Source organism: Anser anser (genome assembly GCF_964211835.1).
Source record: "Anser anser genome assembly, chromosome: 3".
NCBI lineage: Eukaryota > Metazoa > Chordata > Aves > Anseriformes > Anatidae > Anser > Anser anser.
In genome coordinates, this window is record NC_139722.1 from 123,429,025 (window position 1) to 123,449,494 (window position 20,470).

Below are 20,470 nucleotides of genomic sequence, written 5' to 3' on the forward strand. Positions count from 1 at the left end.
CTGAGCTGGGAATTGTCACCTGCAGCCTCATGATTTAAAAACCTACCCTTGAAGCTGAGGGGGAGGATAGGGGAGGGTATCAAAAAACAAAACAACCACCACAAGCCCCCCCAGCTAAAACAGTTAAGAGCTCTAAATAATTTCACTGCGCTTTCCCCCTTCTACTTGCATGGTGCACAAACGTTATCCACTCTGTTCATAAGAATGGGAGGAAATGATGTATTCTGCAGGAGAACACAATGATAACCATTTAGTTTAAAGGTTAATTAAAACCAAGTACCAACAGTCTGTAATTGGCTGTAACCTTTTTTTTTTGGGGCCACTTACCTTGTTAATTCAGGCCTGCCCTTTTCTATGGCAGAAAGGGGTTGGGAGCCCTTTCCGATGGCTTTGCTAGCACCGATCAGCAGCGCGAGCTGTGAGGGAATGGCTCCATCCTCTTCACAGAGGGAAACCAGCACTGTGCTCACAGAACTACTGCAAGGGGCAGCAGCAGTTCACACACAACTTGCCGGAGTACGCACCTGCTTGTTGCTTTATCAGGAGCCACCCAGAGCATTGGCTCTTTGCATTTCTGCCTAACACAACATTAAATAGGCACTGCCGCAGCAGTGCCTGGTAATTATAAGGAAGAGTTCTGTTTGCTCCCAAGAACCAGAAAGAGCTGCTAGTTCTTGGCTTCCAGCAGCTATTTTTGAAGGGTATAAACACAAAATGAGAACACTTCTATTATAATCACACAGCTTTACTTAGGAGTTGCACTGCACACTATGGATTACTCAGATTAAAAAAGTGTGTGCCTGACATTTTGCTAATGCATGGAACAGGCCACTTCAGTAAAAGGGAACGCTACATAAAAAAAAGGAGAAAAGAACCAGCTGTACATTCCTCACTCACAAAACCCCCAACTTAGTCAGCAATATTAAATAGAAATACAAGTAGCCAAGTAACTGCACAGCTTGCCTGTCTCAAGCCACAGTAAAAAACAAGTTGAAATCAGCCCGGGCTGGCTAACTCCAGACATGGTGATTCAACGCATTTTGGCATCTCCGCAGGAGTTGGACGTAGCGGCTTGTTGTGTGCTGCGGTTCTGCTCAGCCGTCCTGAGAGCAGCCAACAAAGCCCAGGTCTGATGGAGGCAGCACCTGAAATAAAGCAGAAAGTTTGTTCCTGTGCAGTGGCTGCAATCCCAGAACAAAAACAATGAATGCACACTGTACCTGAATCACCCCCACCTGTCCTCTGTAGTGTGTAGGGTACAGCTATATTCATTAGTCAATTAAAAAAAAAGCTATGCAATATATTGTTCCTCTTCTAAAGTTCTGGAAGTATCTTTCCCCTCTGCAAGTCAAAATTTTAAAGTGAGCCAGGGAGAAATTGAAATTCTTGAGCTAACCTCCCTCCTCCCCCAGAACCCAGTTGTCTTCCAGCTCCTGAATTCCTGCCTCTGGGTGTGCAGGAGCTGCACCAGCCTTCCTGCGGCCCTGCACCGGGCTTCTTGCTAGCACCAGCAGTCATCTCATAAGGACACAGTTTTATAGCAATTCCCAGTTACCGCTCCAATGGCTTAGGGAAATCTGTCCGGATCTACTCTGAAGTGACTTTGCCCTCAATCACCACTCAATGCAAACGTCCCCTCACCCCTTACTCTCACACTCCTGTCATTCCCTCCCGCAATGCTGTTGTCTCTGCCATTGTAATTGAAGGGAGGTGTTCAAGAATTCAGCCAACAAGTTTTCTAGCCCATATTTTACACCTGGATTGCCTCGCTTCCCTTTCCCAGCATTAAATGAGGAGTACAATTTTTCTGTGAGGAAACAGGAGAGAGCCATCTCACTCTTCCCTGCTTCTCAGTGATTTTGGTAAAGCAGCTGCCTGTGCCCGGGCTGCTGAAATCCCATCCCCTGCACCCTGCATTTAGTGCCTGCCTGCTCGGTGCGTCCCTCTGACACGCTGGCAGCGCCCTCACCACACTCTTGTCTCAGCAGCGGGTTCACCAACGCACTGCTCTGTCCCTGACACATTTGAAGACTAAGGGCATCCATTTCGAGATCACCCTCAGTTTTCTCTCCTTCCAGGCCTTGCAAACATCAGATTAAAAAAGCCTGATTTCCAGTGTGCTAATTTAAGTGCTTCTCTTCCTACGCTTCCCTCTCTCCCACCTCCAGGGAAGGGCCGGTTCGCTCCCCTGCTTACCCACTGAGCTGCTGCCTGCCGCGTGCTGTCATCCTGCTCCCTGTCCTCCCCCTGCACGGGACCCACAGCAGCCAGAATCGACTTGTACAAGCGCTCCGCGTGGCTCTCCAGCTCTTCTGACTGCTTCGCGATCAAGCCCAGCGTTTCTTTCAAAGCTGGAAAACAGAAAGGATGGAGGAGGCGGTATTAACGTGACAATTCAGGCTGGAAGAACAAAGAAAAGGGTTCCTGGCGACATCACTAAGCTGACGTCTGCCCCTTCCATGCCCCTTCCAAACTGTGATGCAATGTTACGGGGGCAGCGGGAAGTGACCCAGGAGGCTTCAGCTTAAGGCTGATTACAAAAACAGGGGCTCCCAAAGATGTGCTCAAACAGACGTGGGAAACCTCCTTTAGGACCATGTAAAAAAAAAAAAAAAAATCCATCTGGATGTAAACCCAGACCACTAAAAACCCTTTAGTGACTGCAGACACGGGGTTTTGAGGACCCAAAAACCCACAGAGAGCCACATGTGGCCACACACCGTTTGTGGGCTCCCTTCACCCTTCCAGTGTCCCTACCACCCTGAGGGGTCTGTGTGGTCTTTCCTTTAGAAATACTGGGGGGCCCCAAATTGCTGCTACCAGCTCTGGGATTCACCCAGTGCAAGCAGGGCATAAAAATCACCCTCTCCTGTGCTGGATGAAAGAATTTTCTCCCAGCTGCAGGCTGACAGCGACCCAGGGCCCGGCAGGAGCTGGCCAGGCAGTGGTTAAAGATAAAGCCTAAGGCGGCGCCCACAGGAGGCAGAAACACATCCATCACCCACAGGAGCAGCGAGCACCCGTGATGGATGGGGTGGCGTGAAGCAAGGTCAAGGCACAGGGCAGCTCCAGCACCTCCAGGCAGCAACGGAGGTGTAAACCTCAGCAGCATCAGTCCTTTCCCTAAAATCTGCCATTCAGCAGCTCTGGGAGGTCGGAGACAAACTCTGCCCACCACGTCTCCACCCCTACCCCCATGGGGCCAGATGCCAATGCCAGCACTGCCAGATGTGCCCGCGAGCAGCCAGGTGGAAGTGCCCGTTCCCCCGATCCCCACCCAAAGGCCCCTCTCACCTGGTGAATTCGATGCCATGCACTCGAGGAGAGCTTCTCCCCGCTGCAGCACGCTCTCTGTCAGGCTCTGGTGGTCAGCCACGTCCTTCCTGAACTCCTAGGAGGAGAGGAGCGCTGCTTACAAGTGTTTGGGGGCAGCACACACCTGGAAGACCCGCCTGCGCTGCACGGCCACGTGCTGCCTGGGGAGTGCTTCTCCCCACGCAGGTCCCAGATTTGGCTCTGCACACCCGCTGCACTCTGCAGCACCTGCCTGGGTGGTGCCTCGCTCCGTGCTGAGGCTCAGGAAGCCCCAAGAGGGCGTGGGGCACCCAGCCTGTGCTCCCAGTGCCAGACGCCAGCTTCAGGTACTTATCTACCCTACGCAGAGACACGTCCCTGCCTCGCTGCTGCGGCACAGACCCAGTCAAGGCCGATGCGAAGCGTTCCTGCCCGCAGCACTGCGGGGGGAGGAAGAAGAGACGAGGGTGAAACCTACCAAGTAACGGCGCAGCGCTGCCTTCACGCTCGCAGCGTCCGGCATTGGCGGTATCCAGCTGTCCGTGAGGGCTGCTACATCATACAGCCAGCAAATGAGCTCTTCCAGCTGGCAGCAAAACATCTACTTAACAAATCATAACAAAAGGCATTACTTATCTATTTCTCTAACAAAGAAGAGGCAGCAGCAGGGATACACGACTGAGCAGCCTTTTGGAGAGCACCTGCTCCCTGCTGCTCCCCTTTTGCAGAGCCAGTGGCGTCTGCCATCCCTCCCAGCACACAAACATCCCTAAGCTCAGGTCAACAGAAAAAAGACAAGGGAAAAAAAAAAAGGCACAAAGGAAATTAACCCCCTAAACATACCCAAAATACCACATGGAAAGAAGCAAGCGTCGCCATGAAATGGCTGCTATGGAGAGGTGTCAAAAGCCAGCAGCACCCAGGCTGAAGGAGGGGCTTTGCCTCCACCACCTCCCTGCCAAAGAAACGCCCTCCTCCTTGTGGCAAACCAGACCCACTGAGTTAATTTGCAGTTTCTTCTCCCCAGGGGTTTTTCTGGTTCAATTAAGTGCTTTCATTTATTTTTAAAGCGTCTTGGTAAGGGATTGTTTTTGTAAGATGCTGTGTAAAACCCTGGGGCCTCTGCTCCCGCTGAAACCAGCCTCCGGCCCCGCTTCTGCTCCTCGGGAGCTGGGTTTTGTCAAAAACCTGAGCTGCTTCTCCCTGGCTCTGTGGCACGATAACCAGATACACCTGGGAAACTTCCCAGACAAACCCTGCCTGGCCTTATTATGCAAGACCCAGTCTGGGGAAGGCGAGCGAGCCGGGGCTGAGCTGCAGGGATGGCCACGCCACATCAAAAAGCCTGGAGCGATGGAGCAGGCAGCAAACACGGGTTTCATGCTGGCCAGGTCCAGCCTGCCCCCGGCTCTTGTATCTTGCAGCTTTGCTGCAGGAAGGAAGGGCTTGGGAAGACAAATCACCACGTTTCCGTCAAGCCCAGCCCCACGACGCTGAGCCCCAGGAGAGGCGAGCCTGGAAAGGAAGGCACTAAAACGGAAAGAATTTGTTTGTGCTGCTGCACCCGCCGCTACAGAGCGTTACAGGGGAAGGTCCAGGGCAGACACACCTCTGTTCTGCAGTGTGGCTGCACCCTGAAATTCAAGCCCTCCCAAAAAGCTGTGGCTACCTTTAGGTGGACTCAGACCACCAGCGGGGATACCCCAGACACCAGAAATGCTGTGAGCCTGCAAAACCCTTCACTGCCAGAGAGGTTCTTGCTCCATCAAAAGAAATCATCTGCTCCAGTGAGCCGCCCTGCATAAATTACTACCAGCTGCCAGGGACCAAACATCATGCAAAAGGCACTGGGAGGCCAGGAACTAAATATAGGCACGCTGCACATGAGATCTTCCCAGAATACGCTTCAGTTTCTGGTCTTAGCTTACCTTAATGCACTGGGCCAGGGACTCGCCCTGCTGGCCCTTCTCTTTAGGGTGCCCCTTGGCACCCAGCTCACTGGGGCACGTCCCGTCCAACGTGCCCCTGGCGTCTGCAGGTAGGTGAAGCCTGCTCAGAGGATCCCTATCGACCTGGCTACACGATCCAGTGCCTTCCCAGCTGGGCTTTTGGGAGCTGTAGGGTTGACACAGCCCAAGAAAGCCTTCGGTGCTCTCTCGTTGGTGTCTGCTGCCTGCTGCTCTGAAAGGAGACCGCTCGGACTTGCTGTCGTCGTAAGGCGGAGGGGTTTGGTGGTCTTGCCTGGATGTCCTTTTAGTTAAGGAAAGTTCGGACAAGATCTGAGACAACCTCTCCAGCTCCCTGAGCCGAGGAGGCAGGGAAAGAAATTCTTCATCACCATCCCACTCTTTCCTCAGGGGGAGCACTTGTGTTGTAGGTAAAAACCTGCTAGTGCTTTTTGCCTGTCCTTTGTAATTTGACAAGGGGCTCCCTTTCAAATGGCACCAGCTTCTCCCATCCACATCAGGGCGATCAAATGAACTCAGCCCCGCTATCTCCGCCCTTAAGTCCTTAGGAAAACCTCTGGAAGGACCCGCTGTGCCATTAGAGGAAGCACTCTCTGCAACAGATGCTTTTGCAGTGGCTGAAGGTTCACAGTATGAGATAGCTCTCACACAGCCTGGTTTTCTAGACACCGGGGTCGAGTATCTCCTCACAGAGGCCCCAAACCCCTGATGTGGATTTTCTCTGCTTCCCTGAGCCTGCCAACCTTGACCGTAGATGCTGGTGGATGTCAGAGTGCCCTCGGGAGAAAGGGAAAAGCTGTCCAAATCTATTCCTGAATCGTGGAAGAAAGGCTCTGGCGCCTTTCCGAGCTTGTACCTCGGCCTCAGCGGATAGGCGTAATCCAGCAAGTCCTCGTACTCCTTGTTGGGGTTCCAGTGGGGAGACTGACGGTCCGGGGAAGGGGGCAAGGAGTCCGGAATGGCGCACGCCCAGTAATCAGCCTGGTAGGACGACATCTTCCTCACACGCCCCACAGTTACGTGGTCATCCAGCAGAGGAGCGAGGGGCTCACGTGCCCGCGGTGCCTTCCCCTCCGTCACGCCCGGCCGGCGCCGCAGGTCCCAGGCGGCGGTGGCTGCAGGAGGCACGTCCAAACCAGCTGGCGGGCCCGGGGATTGCTTCACCTCCTGCTGCTCGGAGGCGCTGTTTTCTTCTAAAGAGAGGGTGGAGAAGCTCGATCTGGAGCGGCTCCGCAAGGGGCTGAGGGGGGTCGGCTGAGGCAAGGACTCCAGGGTGGAGGAGGAGGGGGACGGGGGTCTTTGGCTGCACTGGCTGGTAGAGATGTCGTGAGAGACGTCCGCGATGCTGCTCTCCTCTGCGGAGCTCTGCGCGTTGGGAGCGCTGGACGCGGGCTCCAAGCAGCCCACCATTTTCGTCTGCTTGGACAGCCATGGATGAGGGACCCAGGGAGGGGAGAAAAGAGAGAGAGAGAGGCATAAAATGAAGGTAATTCACACGCTTGCTCGGTTTACAACCTCTGCTGTATTACATGCCTCCTACACCGCTGGGAAACCCCAGCAGAAAGAACCGGGAGAAACATTTCTGACACTTAGGGAATGGTGAATAATACTCGCATTCTGTGCCTGGACAAAAAGCCCCTTCATGCAGCCAGGCTACAGAGATAAAAGCCCAGCCCAGGATCTGCCTGAAGAGGAGGCTCGAACGCGAACTCTGCTCCTTCTGTGGGACTGCACGCAGCTCCTCCGGGCCTGCACGGGATTTGTTTTTAGGGAAAGGCATCTCGAGGACTTGGAAGGCTGCGTGAGTCATTTGGCAGCCACAGGCACTGTTACTTAAGGAGCTCCATCTTGAGCAGCTTCCAGCTCCACGGCGGCAACGCAGGAACCAAGGCAACAGCTTGGGCATCGGTGCCCGATCCCTTCCCCGCCGCGGGAGAAGGGAAGCCCCCAGCAGCTGCCTCCTGCCGACACCCCCAGCTCGCATTTTTAAGCGCTGACGTTTTTAACTGCTTAAAACCGAAGGGCTTCTCCTTCCTGCTGGGGGTGAGGGAGTTTCTGGCTCACCTCGGCACGGTTTCAAGCACGCAGCAGCTGGCAGGGCAGCATACGCGGTGTCAGGGGATGTGTACTTTCCTTCTGTGCTACGGAAGGATTTTGTTTGATGTCAGACAAGGTCCTTCACCTCTGGGCCTCTCCTTCCACTTGAAATGCAAGCTCTTTGGGGCAAACACTCCTTCCCTCTTTCACATGGCCCAGACAAACAAATCCCCGCCTTGCCTGGGCCTGACACAGCCGCAGCAGGCAGTACAACCCTCTTACCTGCTGCTCGTCTGAGGAGAGGAAACGGTGGCTGAGGTGAGGATGGGAATCACCGCCGCGAGCAGCTCTGGACGCGGGTGCCGAAGGGACCCTGGGAAATCTGGACGTGGGGGCTGAAGACGCTTCTCTGCAGTAGCTCAAGCCTCTCTGGGTGATACCAGCGACCAAGCAACCGCGTCCACTCCTTGCCAGGCTCTCCATCCCTTTCAGGGAGGGTTTGGCTTCCTCTGCCTCTAGGAGCCAGTGCATGCTGTCAGCCAGCTCTGGGCAGTCCGTGCGTACGTCTGTGTAGTCCCACCTTCCATAGCACTTGGCCTTCTGGCTCAGCGAGGCTTCAGAGAGGGATTTTCCCACATCCAAGGCCATCGGCACAGAACTCCTGCGAGGTGCTGCTGCGGCCTGGGCTCTCTGAAACACACAACACACGGCAGCACCTCGTCACCTCCCCTCATCTCCTCGCGAAGCGAAGAAGCTGGCTCTGTTTAATAGCAAAGATCATAAGCATGTTCTGGAGCAAACCCCCAAAATCATAAAAATCATGTCTTGGCACATCAGGTGAACACAGGGAAGAGCAAAGAGGCCTTCCAGTCCGACCAGTGTTTCCTGGTTCCCGTGACAAGGCGTGCAGGCACAAACTAATTAAAGCTCTTACCGCTCCAGGAACAAACTTGTGTTTTACACCTCGCTGGCACGGCACAGCTCTGTCCTGAATGAATGGCCAACCTCACCAACAGTTCACCGGGCCCAGATGAGACATCATTAATTAGAACCTAAAGCATGTATTAACGTGGCCGAGCCCTGAAGGGTGCCGAGGTGGAAAATTGAGTTTTTTTTAAAAGATAAATACAAAAAACTTGAAATGGAAGCCACCCAGAAGTCAAAAGTATATAAAAAAAAAAGTTAGAGGGGGAGGTAGGAGGCTATAAAACCTGAATCTTGGCACTTCGCTGTGCAACTTCTACCCCAACTCACAAGCGTTCATGAAATCAACTTCTTGTGAAAGTAATTAGTGGAAACACTTGCTCAGCTGATGACACATTTGCAAGCAAGCTGTAGAGCCAAGCCCACTGCATCTCACTGCTCTCCTGAAGCCTGAGCCCCGGAGCCCTGTAAATATGCAGGGCTCCTTTCTCTCTGGTTTCGGCCTCTGATTCACACACACACACACGCCAGAGCACGCCTGTGCCTGGCCGCACGCCTGTCAGCTCAGACAGGTCTGACAGAAGCCACCTCAGGTGACTGGCTTTCAGACCACTCCTAATTTCCACCCGCACAGCGACGGTTTGGGAAGCCAAGGAGAGCGCCTACTGCTGCCTCCGCAGGCCGAGCGACCCGAGGCAACGCGTCGCAGCCTCTCGAGGAGCCATGTGGCTGGGGCACGAGGAGCTGCCCTTGTATTGGGTTTGTTTGCTTTAGCGGCTGCTCCCGGCGCTTGGGCAAAGTCCTGAGCGGGTGCTGGGGAGGTGGGATGGGCACCCAGCTCCTGCCGGGGATGGATTCGGGCTCCACAGGCACTCCACGCACAGGGATGCTCTGCCGGCACCCTCTTGCTGCCCTTGCTGGACCTCCGGTGAGGAGCTGCAACAGGGCAGAAGAGTTGGGTTTTAATAATGCACACCGAGCACTGTTAGGAAACGAAGGATCCCGGCAAATAGCCAAGTTTAAAAAAAAAAAGTGAAAAGTGAGCTCGTTACAGCACACAGCCCACCACTGTGACTAAAGCTTGTGCAGTTTGCATACCCTCATGATGCAGAAGCAGCCCTGTGTTTCAGACCTCGACGGCTCAAATTTCCCCCCTCCCAGCACCCTGTAAAGAGGGCAGGGCTCCCCCCAGGCAGGGAGAGGCACTTGGCAGCATCAAACCCCACCGGCAGCCTCTCCGAGGTTACGACCTGCAGGGCCTCTGCTCGCCTCCGAGCTCTGATGAAGCGTAGCTCAGAGCAAACATCACCAAAAACAGCCACCAGCAATGGGGCAAAGTGCTGATCCTCACTGCGCTCGGCATCTGTCTACAGAGGGAAGGAAGAGTGTGCTCCGGCTGTGTCCTTTAATGCTCACTAAGCCAATAAAATGATAACATGTGAACGATCCGTCTTGTCAGCTAGCACACTGCTGCACAGGTCCCCGAACGGGGAGCCTACGAGCTCTCTAATCCCCCTCAGGTGGAAGCTCCCAACAAAGGCTTGCAGAGGACAGAGCCAATTTAAGCTAACAAGCATGTGGCAGGTTTTAAAGCGCTTACTAATTAGGCTAGCTGGGTCTGGGCAGATTCAAGATCATAACTTCAGGCAACAAATGCTCCCCCCTCCGGGGAAAGCAGAAGTCACGGGAACAAGCAGCAGTTCGGGCCACGGGATGATCTCTGTCAGCAAAGCCACGCTCCTGGCTTTCAAAGAAACACGGGCTCGCTACGTTTAGCTAAATCAAGGCGACTGGAAATAGCACATGGGGAATCTTGTTTTGCAAATGTGGGCCAGCGCTGAGCGCCTCTGCTTGCGTTTGCCAAGCTAGCAGGAGTGAGAGGTACTCCAAGGAACAAATGACACCTGGTGGGCTCCCTGCAGAGGCAGCCAAGCAGCGAAAGCGGCGCTGCCAAACTCCCCACGTGGCGGCTTCGCGCTGCTCGGTCACAGGCACGCATCTGGCAAAGCTGCTCGGGCTCCTCAGAGCTTCGTGAGCACCGAGGCATCTTCCAGCAACACCAGCACCGAGCACGAGGAAAACACGGACTGGTTTTGCTGGTGCTCACCCAGCTGCAGCTGGGCCAGTGACGGAGCAAAGAGAGGCCAGCCAAGGGAGCACCAAGAGCAAATTCGACTTTAAAAAAAGGAGGAAAGAAAGAGGGTGAAATTATTATTATTATTGCTTTTTAAAATCATCTTTTTTCTCCCATTTTTTCCCTGGGACCCTGGCCTCCCACCATAAAGGGACGGCAGCAAGAGGTCGCTTCAAGCAGCAACACGCTGCGAGGAAGAAGCGTTTTGGAGCTTTCTGCCACTTGAAGTAAGGAAAGGCAGGCACAGCCCCGGTGACAGTGCTCTGCGCAGCACGAGGCCCCGTGCAGCTGCCCGACCCTGCGACCACAGGGTGAGTTCTGCACGCTCTGAGCGTGATTTCAGTGCAGGCCGAAGAAGATGGGGCTGGCGGCTGTGCTGCTGCGAACGGCAGGGGGTTGCGTGGCTTTTCCGGAGCCCTGTGCCCACCCGTCCCCTCCCCTGCTTGTTTCAGCATCCCTCGCTCCCCATTTGCCTGCACAGCACTTCCACAGCACAGCCCAGGCTACAAAGGTCACCCCCGTCGGGTGTGCTCAGGCCAAGCAGCAGGCAGGAACGGGCTGCAGGTGGGTTTGCAGCAGGGGGCAAAGAGAAGCTGGTCCCTAGCACGAGGGCTCCAGAGCAGAGCTCTCTCCTCTGCACTGAACAGAGAGGGCAGAAACCTTAAAGTCACCGATTCAAACAATACTTGGAAGCGGGGGAGCAAGGCAATCCTCACACCCTCCATCAGCGCCTTTGTTGTGAGCTGGTTTTATGACCTGCCTCCCCGACGAGCAAGGTGCTCCCACGGGCAGAGCCAACGCGCTTCTACAGCACGAGGGCAGCGGGATGACGTGCCGGGGCTCCAGGGGAGACCGGATCCCTGACGTGACCCACGGCAGGCGCCGTAGCTGCTCCCGTGTTATCTTCCTCCTTCCTGAATGCTGACGGCCTTGGGGAACATGATCGCCGTGCGAGCGCAAGTGCTAGGCTGCTATATTCAGCGCGGCAGCAGCTGCGGCGGCAGGCAGATAACGCCTGGGCTCTCCCAACCCGCCACCCCGGGCTGTTCCTCTAGCCATCACCTGGATTCACTCGCTTATTTGTCACGGTCACTCAGGTCACTATCACATACAGCCCTATACATTATCTTTTTATCCTAAAATTGATGATTTTGTGCTCTTTTTACCCCCCCCCCCAAAATTGGATATCCAGATAAAACGGCATGGTAATTGAAAGGAAAATAATTAATAAACCTACCCCTTTTACATATTATACAAGTGTATCATAAAAAGATAAATGTGCTTATCTATCTCACTTATCAGTAGGTAAATTTGTGATGCTAACAGCAACAGCATCCCAAAACATTCACAAGCTCACAAATCCACCTCTGTTTTCTGTTGCACCGGCATAGCACGCGCAGTTTCTTCAAGTATTCGGTACAGTTTTGATGACGGTGGTCTTCTGGATCCCAAGAGGCAGCACGCTATTATTTGGCAGTCCTAACTGGTTGCCAGCCAGCTACTTTGCTTTCAGAACTAACTTCCATGTTTTGTTTGAACAAGTCACGCACAGAAGTCCTGGCGAATCGAATGCCAAAAGGTCAAGTCCAACTTACAGGTGATTTAAATGCCCAGAAAATCCTCTGAGATATATTTGTGTGCCTGGCTTTGAAAGCCAGGGTCTGTGCACCAGGCAGAAGTGACACTTGCAGTTGGATTCCTGCTGTTCTTACCCAAATGGCCTAATGTGCAAAAATAACAGCCAGGCTGACAAATTTTAAAGGTACCACGTATTAAATCCCAGTATCCTTTTCAGAGCCTAACAGCCTGCCTGCCCCGTCCCGCCTCGCACTCACCCTTTTTGGTGCTTTCCTTCCCGACAAAAAGCAGGCGACTGAGCAGGGGACATCACTGGTGATCAGGACGTGAGCGGACGTCCCAGCAGCTCGCTCCCTCCTTGCTGGCATGTTTCACATGCTCGCAGTGCCTTCCCTGTGCCGTCATTAAGCAGCAGGCAGGCATTTATGGCCAGATCTCCAAGAAGCTAACACAAACCCAACAGTTTGGGATGTAGGCTCAGTCCCTGACTTCACGGCTCAAGAAACGCTCTTCCCTTCTCTACGCAATTCTCTCTCATCATTAATATGTATTTGTAGTACATCACGCTGTTCACATGAACATAATCCTTTCAATTAAACCCTCCCCGGGGGCTTGAAGTTACCACAGTAAGATGTATTCACATCCCCTGCAGCCAGCTCACAAGCAGGAAGCCGCTCTTTCTGTACATTCAAAAGTGATCCAGATTTTAACTCCATCCAAATCCTATCAGCCAGCAGGGCTCGAGAAACCCACAGGTTAGGACACAAATGCCTTTACAACCAGCGAATTAAAAATTAGAAAAAACAGAAAAGAAAGAAAAGCTTAGCAAGGTATCAAAGCATACTTCATAGGTTTAAATTTCATGTGCATTAATTAACGACCAACCTTGGCACACCTCTTTATTTTACAGAGATGCTGTACATTGCTATTTCTATCAGATTTAGTGGCTTAAGTCTCGCGTCAGTCAGCCCAATAATAACAGATACCTACAGCCCACACACTCGGGGCAGCTGGACAATAAGTCGTATTTAAAAACGGACTAAAAATGCAGTTTCTGTAAGTTTTCAAACACTCCTCCTCCTACTACTAATGCACCAAGTTACAACTCCCAAGAGCATCTAGACAGTAAGGTTTCTCACCATTTTCCAATACTAGCAACGCCGAAGTTTATGTTGCCGGTGGCCAGGACGCACCAAGATCGAGCCCCACGATGGGATGGGAGCCCCAGCCCTTGGCCAGGACAGACAAAGAGAACCTCGACACAGCCACGAAGTGACGTACAGGCACGGCTTTAGGCACAGCGGAGACTTTCCACTGGCCTCAAAACCCCAGGAAAGCAGCCAGAAATCCTCACTACAGCAGAGCCCTCAGTTGTCTCACCGGCAACGGAGCAGCACAGAAACAGCACCCATGGCCATTTCTCAGATAAAACAATGAATGAAAACAAAAAGCTTTTTATTCACCTCAACAGGGGCAAGTCCAGAAGGAGTAACGGGATCTCTTCGGAAAGCGATCCCTCGACTTTTTCCCATCGTCAAGAGGAAGCTGCCTGCCAAAAAGTTGCCACAAAACTCGGTGGAAAACAAGGGCTCTGCCCCAACCCGCTGCGTCCCACCGCCATCGCTCGGCCCACGGGCTGCAACAAAAGCGGTGACGCGGCCAGAGCTTCCGTCCCGGGGTCCTGCTCAGCTGGGCACTTCTTTTTGTCTGGGGATCACACACACTCCCGGGCACTTCTTTTTGTTCGGGGATCACACACACTCCCGGGCACTTCTTTTTGCTGTTTTGGGATCACACCCACACCAGTATTGCTTTTTGGGCCTGCAAGACTTTTTTTTTTCCATTGTTGTTTTTCTTTTTCTGGCATGCTTTTCTCCCGAAAAGCCCTTCTGCGGCTAAAAAAAAGGCTCGAAATCGTACTTCAACCCCACCAAAAAAGGAGAAGACCAGCAGGACCCACCGAAGCATGCCCTATTAACGCAGCAACCGCAGCTGCAACACCGCTACCTTTAACGGAGAGGGGCCAAAACAGCAGAAGCCGCCCGCTTCTCCCCACTGACACCCCCCCCCGGGCTCACGGAGCCCCCGGATCCCCCCCCGGCAGCTCCCCAGGACCCCCCCGAGCCCCACACCCCCGGGCCCGGCCCGCACCTACCGAGCAGCGGCCCCGGCGCCCCCGCTCTCCCCCGGGCCCGGCACCGCGCCCCTTTCCCCTGCGTCTTAGCCAATGGGAGCGCGGGGCGCTGCGTCACAATGGGAGCAGGGCGAGCTGCCGGCCAATAGGAGCGGGGCGTGCTCCCCCCTCCCCTAACCGGAGGACCCCCCCCCCCATTCCTTTTTTCAGAGCTGCTTCGGAGGGGCTGGGAGGCTGCTGCAGGGCAGGGCCCGGCGCTCCTGGGACGGGTGCGTGGGGGGTTCACGCAAAAAAAAAGCCACGTCCCCCGTGAAGAAGAAGCCCCTTAAAACATAGCGTGTTGCCCCAGGGAGCCAGCTGCCTGCCGTGCTGATTTCAGGCAAGGGGAACGGGTGAAGCGAAGGCAGCTGGGTGCTGGTTTGTATGGAGCTCGCCTGGGTGAAGCTGTGTGCGCCTCCAAAGCTGCCAGACCTCCTTCTTTCATCCGTATCACGCTGCCAAATCCAGCCAAGCTCCTACCCCCGGTCACTCACGGTTGGCGAACACCGGTGCAGAGGTTTTCCTGCTGGTCTGAGAGCTCCAGACCTGAGCTTCCCAGCGAGAAGTCTCTGCAACGAAGAGAAAGGATTGAATCCGTTCTGCGGGTGCTGGCACTTCGGGAGCAATCCCCGTACCTACGACACAGAGCAGTGCTTGCTTGCAGTGATCAAACATGAAAGCGCTGTACTTCTGTCCTCTGGAAAGTTGGGATCGAAGTCTCCATTTTGTTTGTGGGGTTTTCACCACTTCGGTCTGTAATCTCTTCCAATTTGAGTGGTCTCGCACTACAAGCCAGGCAGTCAATGCTCTCAGCGAGGAAACCCAAGGCCTGGGCGTGCACCACATACTCTTGCAGAGCATTCGCACTGGCTTCAGCATCAAGTTTCAGTCTAACAACGCAAATGTTTGGGGGAGACATCAGCAAAAGCAGGGCTGGGCCTGACCTATTCGTTCCCAGAGCATTGCTAGGGATATTAATAGCGCTGCAGGGGAAAGAAAGAACAGTTGGAGCCGCTTTGCCACCTTTTGGCCAGTAATACGGCATCCTCTGTGGGGAGGGTTTGCCTGCGTTTGGAAAAATATTCCATTTCTGGTGCCGGGCCTTAAAGAGCCACAGAGTTAATGTTACGTGTAACCCATCAGTTCACCTGCCTGTCTCGCAGTGGTACCATCCGGGTGGGAAGGAGCTGACACAAGTCTTCCTTGCTTCTGTTGGCTGCGTGGAAGAGACTGACGTTATCCCCCTCCTGTGTAAAAACGGCTCAGGCACTGATTTACAAAATACCTGTGTTGCAACCTGGCAGCGCTGCATTCCTCGCTCCTTAAGGACAGGCAAGCTCTGTGACCCATGCTGGTGGGCAGGAGCCGTTTGGGGACAGGGCACAGAAGTGCTCCGACCCCTCTCTGTGAGGTGCTAGCAGCCCAGCTGTGGTGATGTACTCGTGCGTTTTGCTATTAGCCCTGGCGTTAGCACTCGGATGCCTTTGGATGTGCCAGCCCATTCGGGCAAAAGGAGAGGTCAGGCTCTGTTTGCTTGTCACTGCAAGGAGACAGCACAGCCCCCGTTTGTATTATTAAAGTTCCTTTCAGAAGGTTTCACCTAGGCCTTCCTTGCTTTAATTTATGCTCACCCTTTCTTTAGTCCTTCAGCCGCAGCCTGAGCTATGCTGTGGGTGTACCTTCTGCCAGACCTGTTCCTAAATTGATCAGTCTCACAGGACTGGGGAAGATCCTTTTCTTCCTGGGGTTAACAACCCTTTTTACCCACCAATGTCTGGATTTCCATGTCGTGGACCATTCCCCTTGTTCTTTTGATTCACTCTTCCTGGGACACGCTTCTTTGAAGCTCAACACCTAAACCTGGTCCAAAACTCTAGCACAGGCCTGGTTATGATAAGGCAAATCTAGTGTGGTTCTCCAGGCTGCGTTCCTGTTTACACATCCTGGTATGCTACCTGATTATTCACAGAGCAGGGCACTTGACTCATGCTTCAAACTGCCCGTAACTTCCTGATCCGGCTCCTTAATCCACCGCTTCCCGACAGTATTTGTGCAGTTAATTATTCTCATCTAGATTAACTCTTCGGATCCTCTGTTTTCCAGACCCTCTGCCAATTTTTCTGATGTTGCTCTGCATTTCAGCCCTGCCCTCTTCCCTGTACCTTTTCTTCCAGGTGAGACCTGCAGATTTCCTGTTCCAAAACGGTTGTCGTTAATCAAATACTTACAGCCATATGGTAGGCACCTGGGGAATCCAGTCCTTCAGCTGCACATTTACTCTAGTAACATCTGAGTAAGCAGGTTCACTTCAGACATGTTGCTTTAGCTTCTTTTTAGTTATAAAAAGCTCACCAAAAGCCTAGAAACCTTCCCTTACCTATATATTGCGATCACGTAAAACATTTAGATAAAAGTCACTACTGCAGTGTTACTAAGGCTTTCCAAAAAAAAGGTAGCTGCTTCTTCTTCCTAATTTTGCAGAAACACCAGAAAATACGACTTAAGGGAACCCAAAGCAGCTCACAAATAAAACATACAAGGCAGGATTAATGAAGAATTGAGGAAAAACAGAGTGATACCTATTTTAGTGTCAACACTGAAGTGCAGGGAAATTAAACTCACTGTTAGCAGCTGGACAACTTCGGTTCTTTACCACTTAGTTGCTCAGCTGGACAGAGTGGAAGGATTTAGCCCAAGAAAAAGGCCAAGTAGAAACTGCACTTCTCCTTTCTGGCCACACGATGTACCCATCACACCATAAACATCCTGGCTTAACTGCTAGCAACAGGCAATCCAGCCCCAAAGGCAGGTGTTTCCAGTTTCCATAATCTCCCAAAGCATCTCCTTACCTCTGTCCAGGCCGAGGCAGCGTTGTCTTTCCTCCAGAACACCCAGGAAGTGCAGATGAAGGCTCGGTGCTGTTGTGCAGATGGGGATGAATGGGACAGAGTTGTTCTAAGGACAGAAACGCTCTGACTTTCCTCTTGTCGGATGAAGGTGATGCCTTGCTGTGGAATAAATATGAGCCAAGTGGTCAGGACGTGGTGGCAGCTTTCAGTCAAAATAAATTATAATGGCAATGAATAATTGGGACTAATTTGACTTTTTAATTGTGAGATTTTAACACTGCTTTCGATGGGGAACTTGAGGGATTTCTTTTTCATTCTAATTCCAGGGTTGTATTGGTCCTTTGTCATCTGTATGTTGTCCTGAGCAGAACTCAGAGACTCTTCAAAACCAGAGTTGTGATCTGCATGAACAGAATCTGCATCAGCACAGAGGTTTGTAAAAGAAATAGAAGGTTTGGTATAAATTTAAAATTAGTTAATGTAAGCATCACAATAGCAAAGCAGTGGCTTGAAGAATGACGCCATCATAACAAATGATGCCATGCCTAGCAAAAGGTTTGGCCTTTGTTGTTTTTGCCAAGCTCAGGAGGCCTGTGCACAACTAAGACCATAGCACAGTCAACTTGTTCAAAGAAGACCCTGCTCTCTGATAATAGGATGGCATCAGGGTCACAGCATACCACATCTCCTATTCCTTCTCTTGGCAGCCTAGCAGGCAGAGAGACTGCAGCACAGGACCATCAAAAAACAACAATTCTTAAAGATTATCAAAGAACTCTCCAAAAACTAGGAGATTTAGTGAAGATTTGACAGCCACCATCCCATTTTGCTTATGTTGCACTCAGGTGATTTGGACCAGACCACTTGGACACAAATTTTGTGGCTTGTGAGTGTGAATAAGTGAAATCTATAAAAAATGAGTGTGAGTGGGTAAAATCAGCTTACATGCAAATTCTTTAAATAAATACCATATTCCCCTTCTGTAAGATCTTATTCTGAGTTTGGCTACACTGGTTTCCTAACTCAGCAAGAATGGTACTGCTGAAAGGACAAAGCCCCATGCCTTAAAGAAGCTCAGTGAGCCAAATTACTTGAGCTAATTAATGTTGCAGTACCAGGGAAGTAATGTTTAATCTCAGTGGCTCTGTTGCTGTTGGTTGGAACCTGCTCAGTTTGCAAGATTTGAGTTACGAACATTTGGAGGCCTCCCTCAACCTCGGGTAGCTGTAGGCATCTCCATCTAATTATATTGTAGCATACCACAGTGAAGAGAATCCAGATCTGCCTGATTGTGTACAAGTTTTTGTGACACAGTAATTACAGTAATTTACATTGCATCGCTGATCACTATCCCGTGGAGATGGTGAAGTCTAGTTACCCAAGACTGCGGAGTGGCTTTGTGTTGCATCTCTGGTCCTAGGTTTCAGAGCCAGTTGGTAATTTGTCTGGTCTCTGGCATAAAGTTTGACAAACCCAACCCTTACGATCGTGAAGATAACTTTCAAAATGTGGAAATAAAATCCAGCTGCTACCCTTCCTGCCCAGTCTAAAACCACAGGTATCCTCCTTAGCATGGTGGCTCTACTCGGACATCCAAGATGAAAGAACTTGCAAGAGCAGCAAGTTAGCTGTAAACTTGCCAAGCTATTTTCATGCAGATCACAGCTCACGAGACTCCCAAGAGGTACAACGTACTTGTACGTTCGCTTGAATGCTCATAATGGGAAGACAGCAGAGATTTGATTTTCAATAACCTAACATCACTCCACATATCTGAAAGATGACCTATTAGCACAGCCATACCACACAACCTGTTAGACCCAAACCATTCCTTTGATAGCAGAACAAAATGGTGTTGTCTTTCAACCTTTTAGCTGACTCACAAAGCACTTCCCTACAATTATATCTACCTTAATCAAGCAAACTGAGGATTTAAAAAAAAAAAAACAAAACAAAAAACGAATCTGCTCCTTGGCCATAATTGGATTTCACCTCCACATATTGAGTTACAGCAGTAGCAGCTGCTTTTGTTATAAATTTATTTTAAATGCTTTTCTTTGTGTGAACTACTAAAATGTGTGGTCTGCCTTTTTAACCCATCACTAGAGTTTTTAGAAGGAAAAAGTGAAGTACATTTTCCTGAAAGCTCTCTTCTTAAAAAATGATTGAATTACTATGAAATTTAAAAGCATGTGGCCAGATTGGTAGGTGGTAGTAGAAATATCATGCAAAACTTTATCTGTTTTGTTTAGTGTTAGTAACAATGCCTGGCAAGCTCTAATAATGTCTGGACTGAGTCAGCTGGGACTCAGTCTAGTGCTTGACTTGGTTCTCTTTAAAGACAAAGCAATCACTCCACTTTTTTCCACAGGTCTCATAAAGCTTCATGGCTTTCAAATGGTGAGGCACTACAGCTCTGACAATCACCACTTACCTCAGAAAGTTTCAGAAAACCTGCTTGTTTCAGGCAGCAGCCATCTCTGTATCCAAAGCTGACACTTGAACAGTTCGTGACTAAGGTGCAAGAGCACTCCTCTGGCGGCTCGCTGGTCCAGCAGCGTTCCTCCAGGTATCTTCTTAAGGTTTCAGCAGGGAAGCAAGAAGACAAAGACACAACCCTGAGGTCAGATAGGCTTTTTGGAAAACACCACATTCATAGATTCATAAAATTAACATACCAAGACAATACCATTACGATTTGTAAATCACACGTGCACAGGTCCTTCAAATTACACTTCTTTCTTCTGGCGCTTGCAATTTTTATGAATTCGCACCCTTCTTTTTTAGTTCCAGGACCTGAATTTAATGCTTGAAACTGGCAAAAATACTCTTATATAGTAGATTTTTATCAGGATTTGTGATATTCTGCATCTCAGTATAAAATCTACCCTACATACAAGCTTTTAATGGAAAAGTTGTATCAAAACCACTTGTTTCCAAACCCAGGCCCTCAGTTCTGAAACCATCACGCTGATCAGACTGGGCATGGGTGCCAAATGCAAAATTACCCCAAACATACCAATCTATTGCAAAGGATTTGCTGCATGATTTCTCCCAAAACTAAATCCTCTTCCAAAGAATGAAGTCTGCTCATTTGGCAGAACAGGCAACAGGTCTGTCAGCCCTTGTGCCCCACTATGATGCACGTCTCTAAAAACTATATACTAGTCTCAGCTCTCCTGAAGACCCTTTAGAGCTGAGTATCTGTGCAGAGGGCTTGAAGAAATGTTACCTAGCATCAGGTTGCCACGAGTTTCAGGCGAAGGAGGTAAATGGAATGATATGCAGTTAATCAGTGACATCAGCATGCCAGCAAAGGTCATGATCTTGCAAAGTGGACCCAAACACCAAGGTACACAATTTTCATTCAGGGGCATTTCCAACGGAATCACAGAGTTTGCTCGGGTTACGGTATCAGCATGGAGCCCGAGATCCCAGTCCAGTAAAAGGCCTGGCCACCTAGGGCAAACGTCGATCCAGCTAAAAGGCTAGGTCTTCTCCAAACAAAGACCAA

At 51.2% G+C, this 20,470-nt stretch overlaps 1 protein-coding gene across 8 annotated transcripts; it reads right to left on the minus strand.

Moving 5' to 3' along the window:
- Positions 1–724: 724 nt before the first annotated feature.
- Positions 725–20,332, minus strand: CEP68 (centrosomal protein 68). Of its 8 annotated transcripts, none has more exons than XM_083832028.1 (8): positions 19,391–20,332; positions 16,957–17,115; positions 7,581–7,988; positions 5,223–6,677; positions 3,773–3,880; positions 3,295–3,391; positions 2,197–2,351; positions 725–1,145 (listed from the first exon to the last, which is right to left on the minus strand). In XM_083832028.1, exons 1-8 carry the CDS (start codon positions 19,607–19,609, stop codon positions 1,095–1,097), a joined length of 2,652 nt encoding a protein of 883 aa, XP_083688154.1. In that variant the 5' UTR covers positions 19,610–20,332; the 3' UTR covers positions 725–1,094. The 8 variants fall into 8 exon arrangements, with proteins under 8 accessions (XP_083688154.1, XP_083688153.1, XP_083688156.1 ...); XM_083832027.1 differs by having other exon boundaries at positions 3,773–3,895; XM_083832030.1 differs by lacking the exons at positions 16,957–17,115; positions 19,391–20,332 and adding exons at positions 13,398–13,483; positions 14,090–14,150 and having other exon boundaries at positions 3,773–3,895.
- Positions 20,333–20,470: the final 138 nt, after the last annotated feature.

Coding starts and splice junctions, on each gene's coding strand:
- CEP68 (XM_083832027.1), bottom strand. CDS start 19,609: ATGTGGTGTTTTCCAAAAAGCCTATCTGACCTCAGGGTTGTGTCTTTG. Junction 17,116..19,390: donor GTTTTCTGAAACTTTCTGAG/GTAAGTGGTGAT, acceptor TTTATTCCACAG/CAAGGCATCACCTTCATCCG. Junction 7,989..16,956: donor CTGCCTCGGCCTGGACAGAG/GTAAGGAGATGC, acceptor TGTGTGTTTCAG/AGAGCCCAGGCCGCAGCAGC.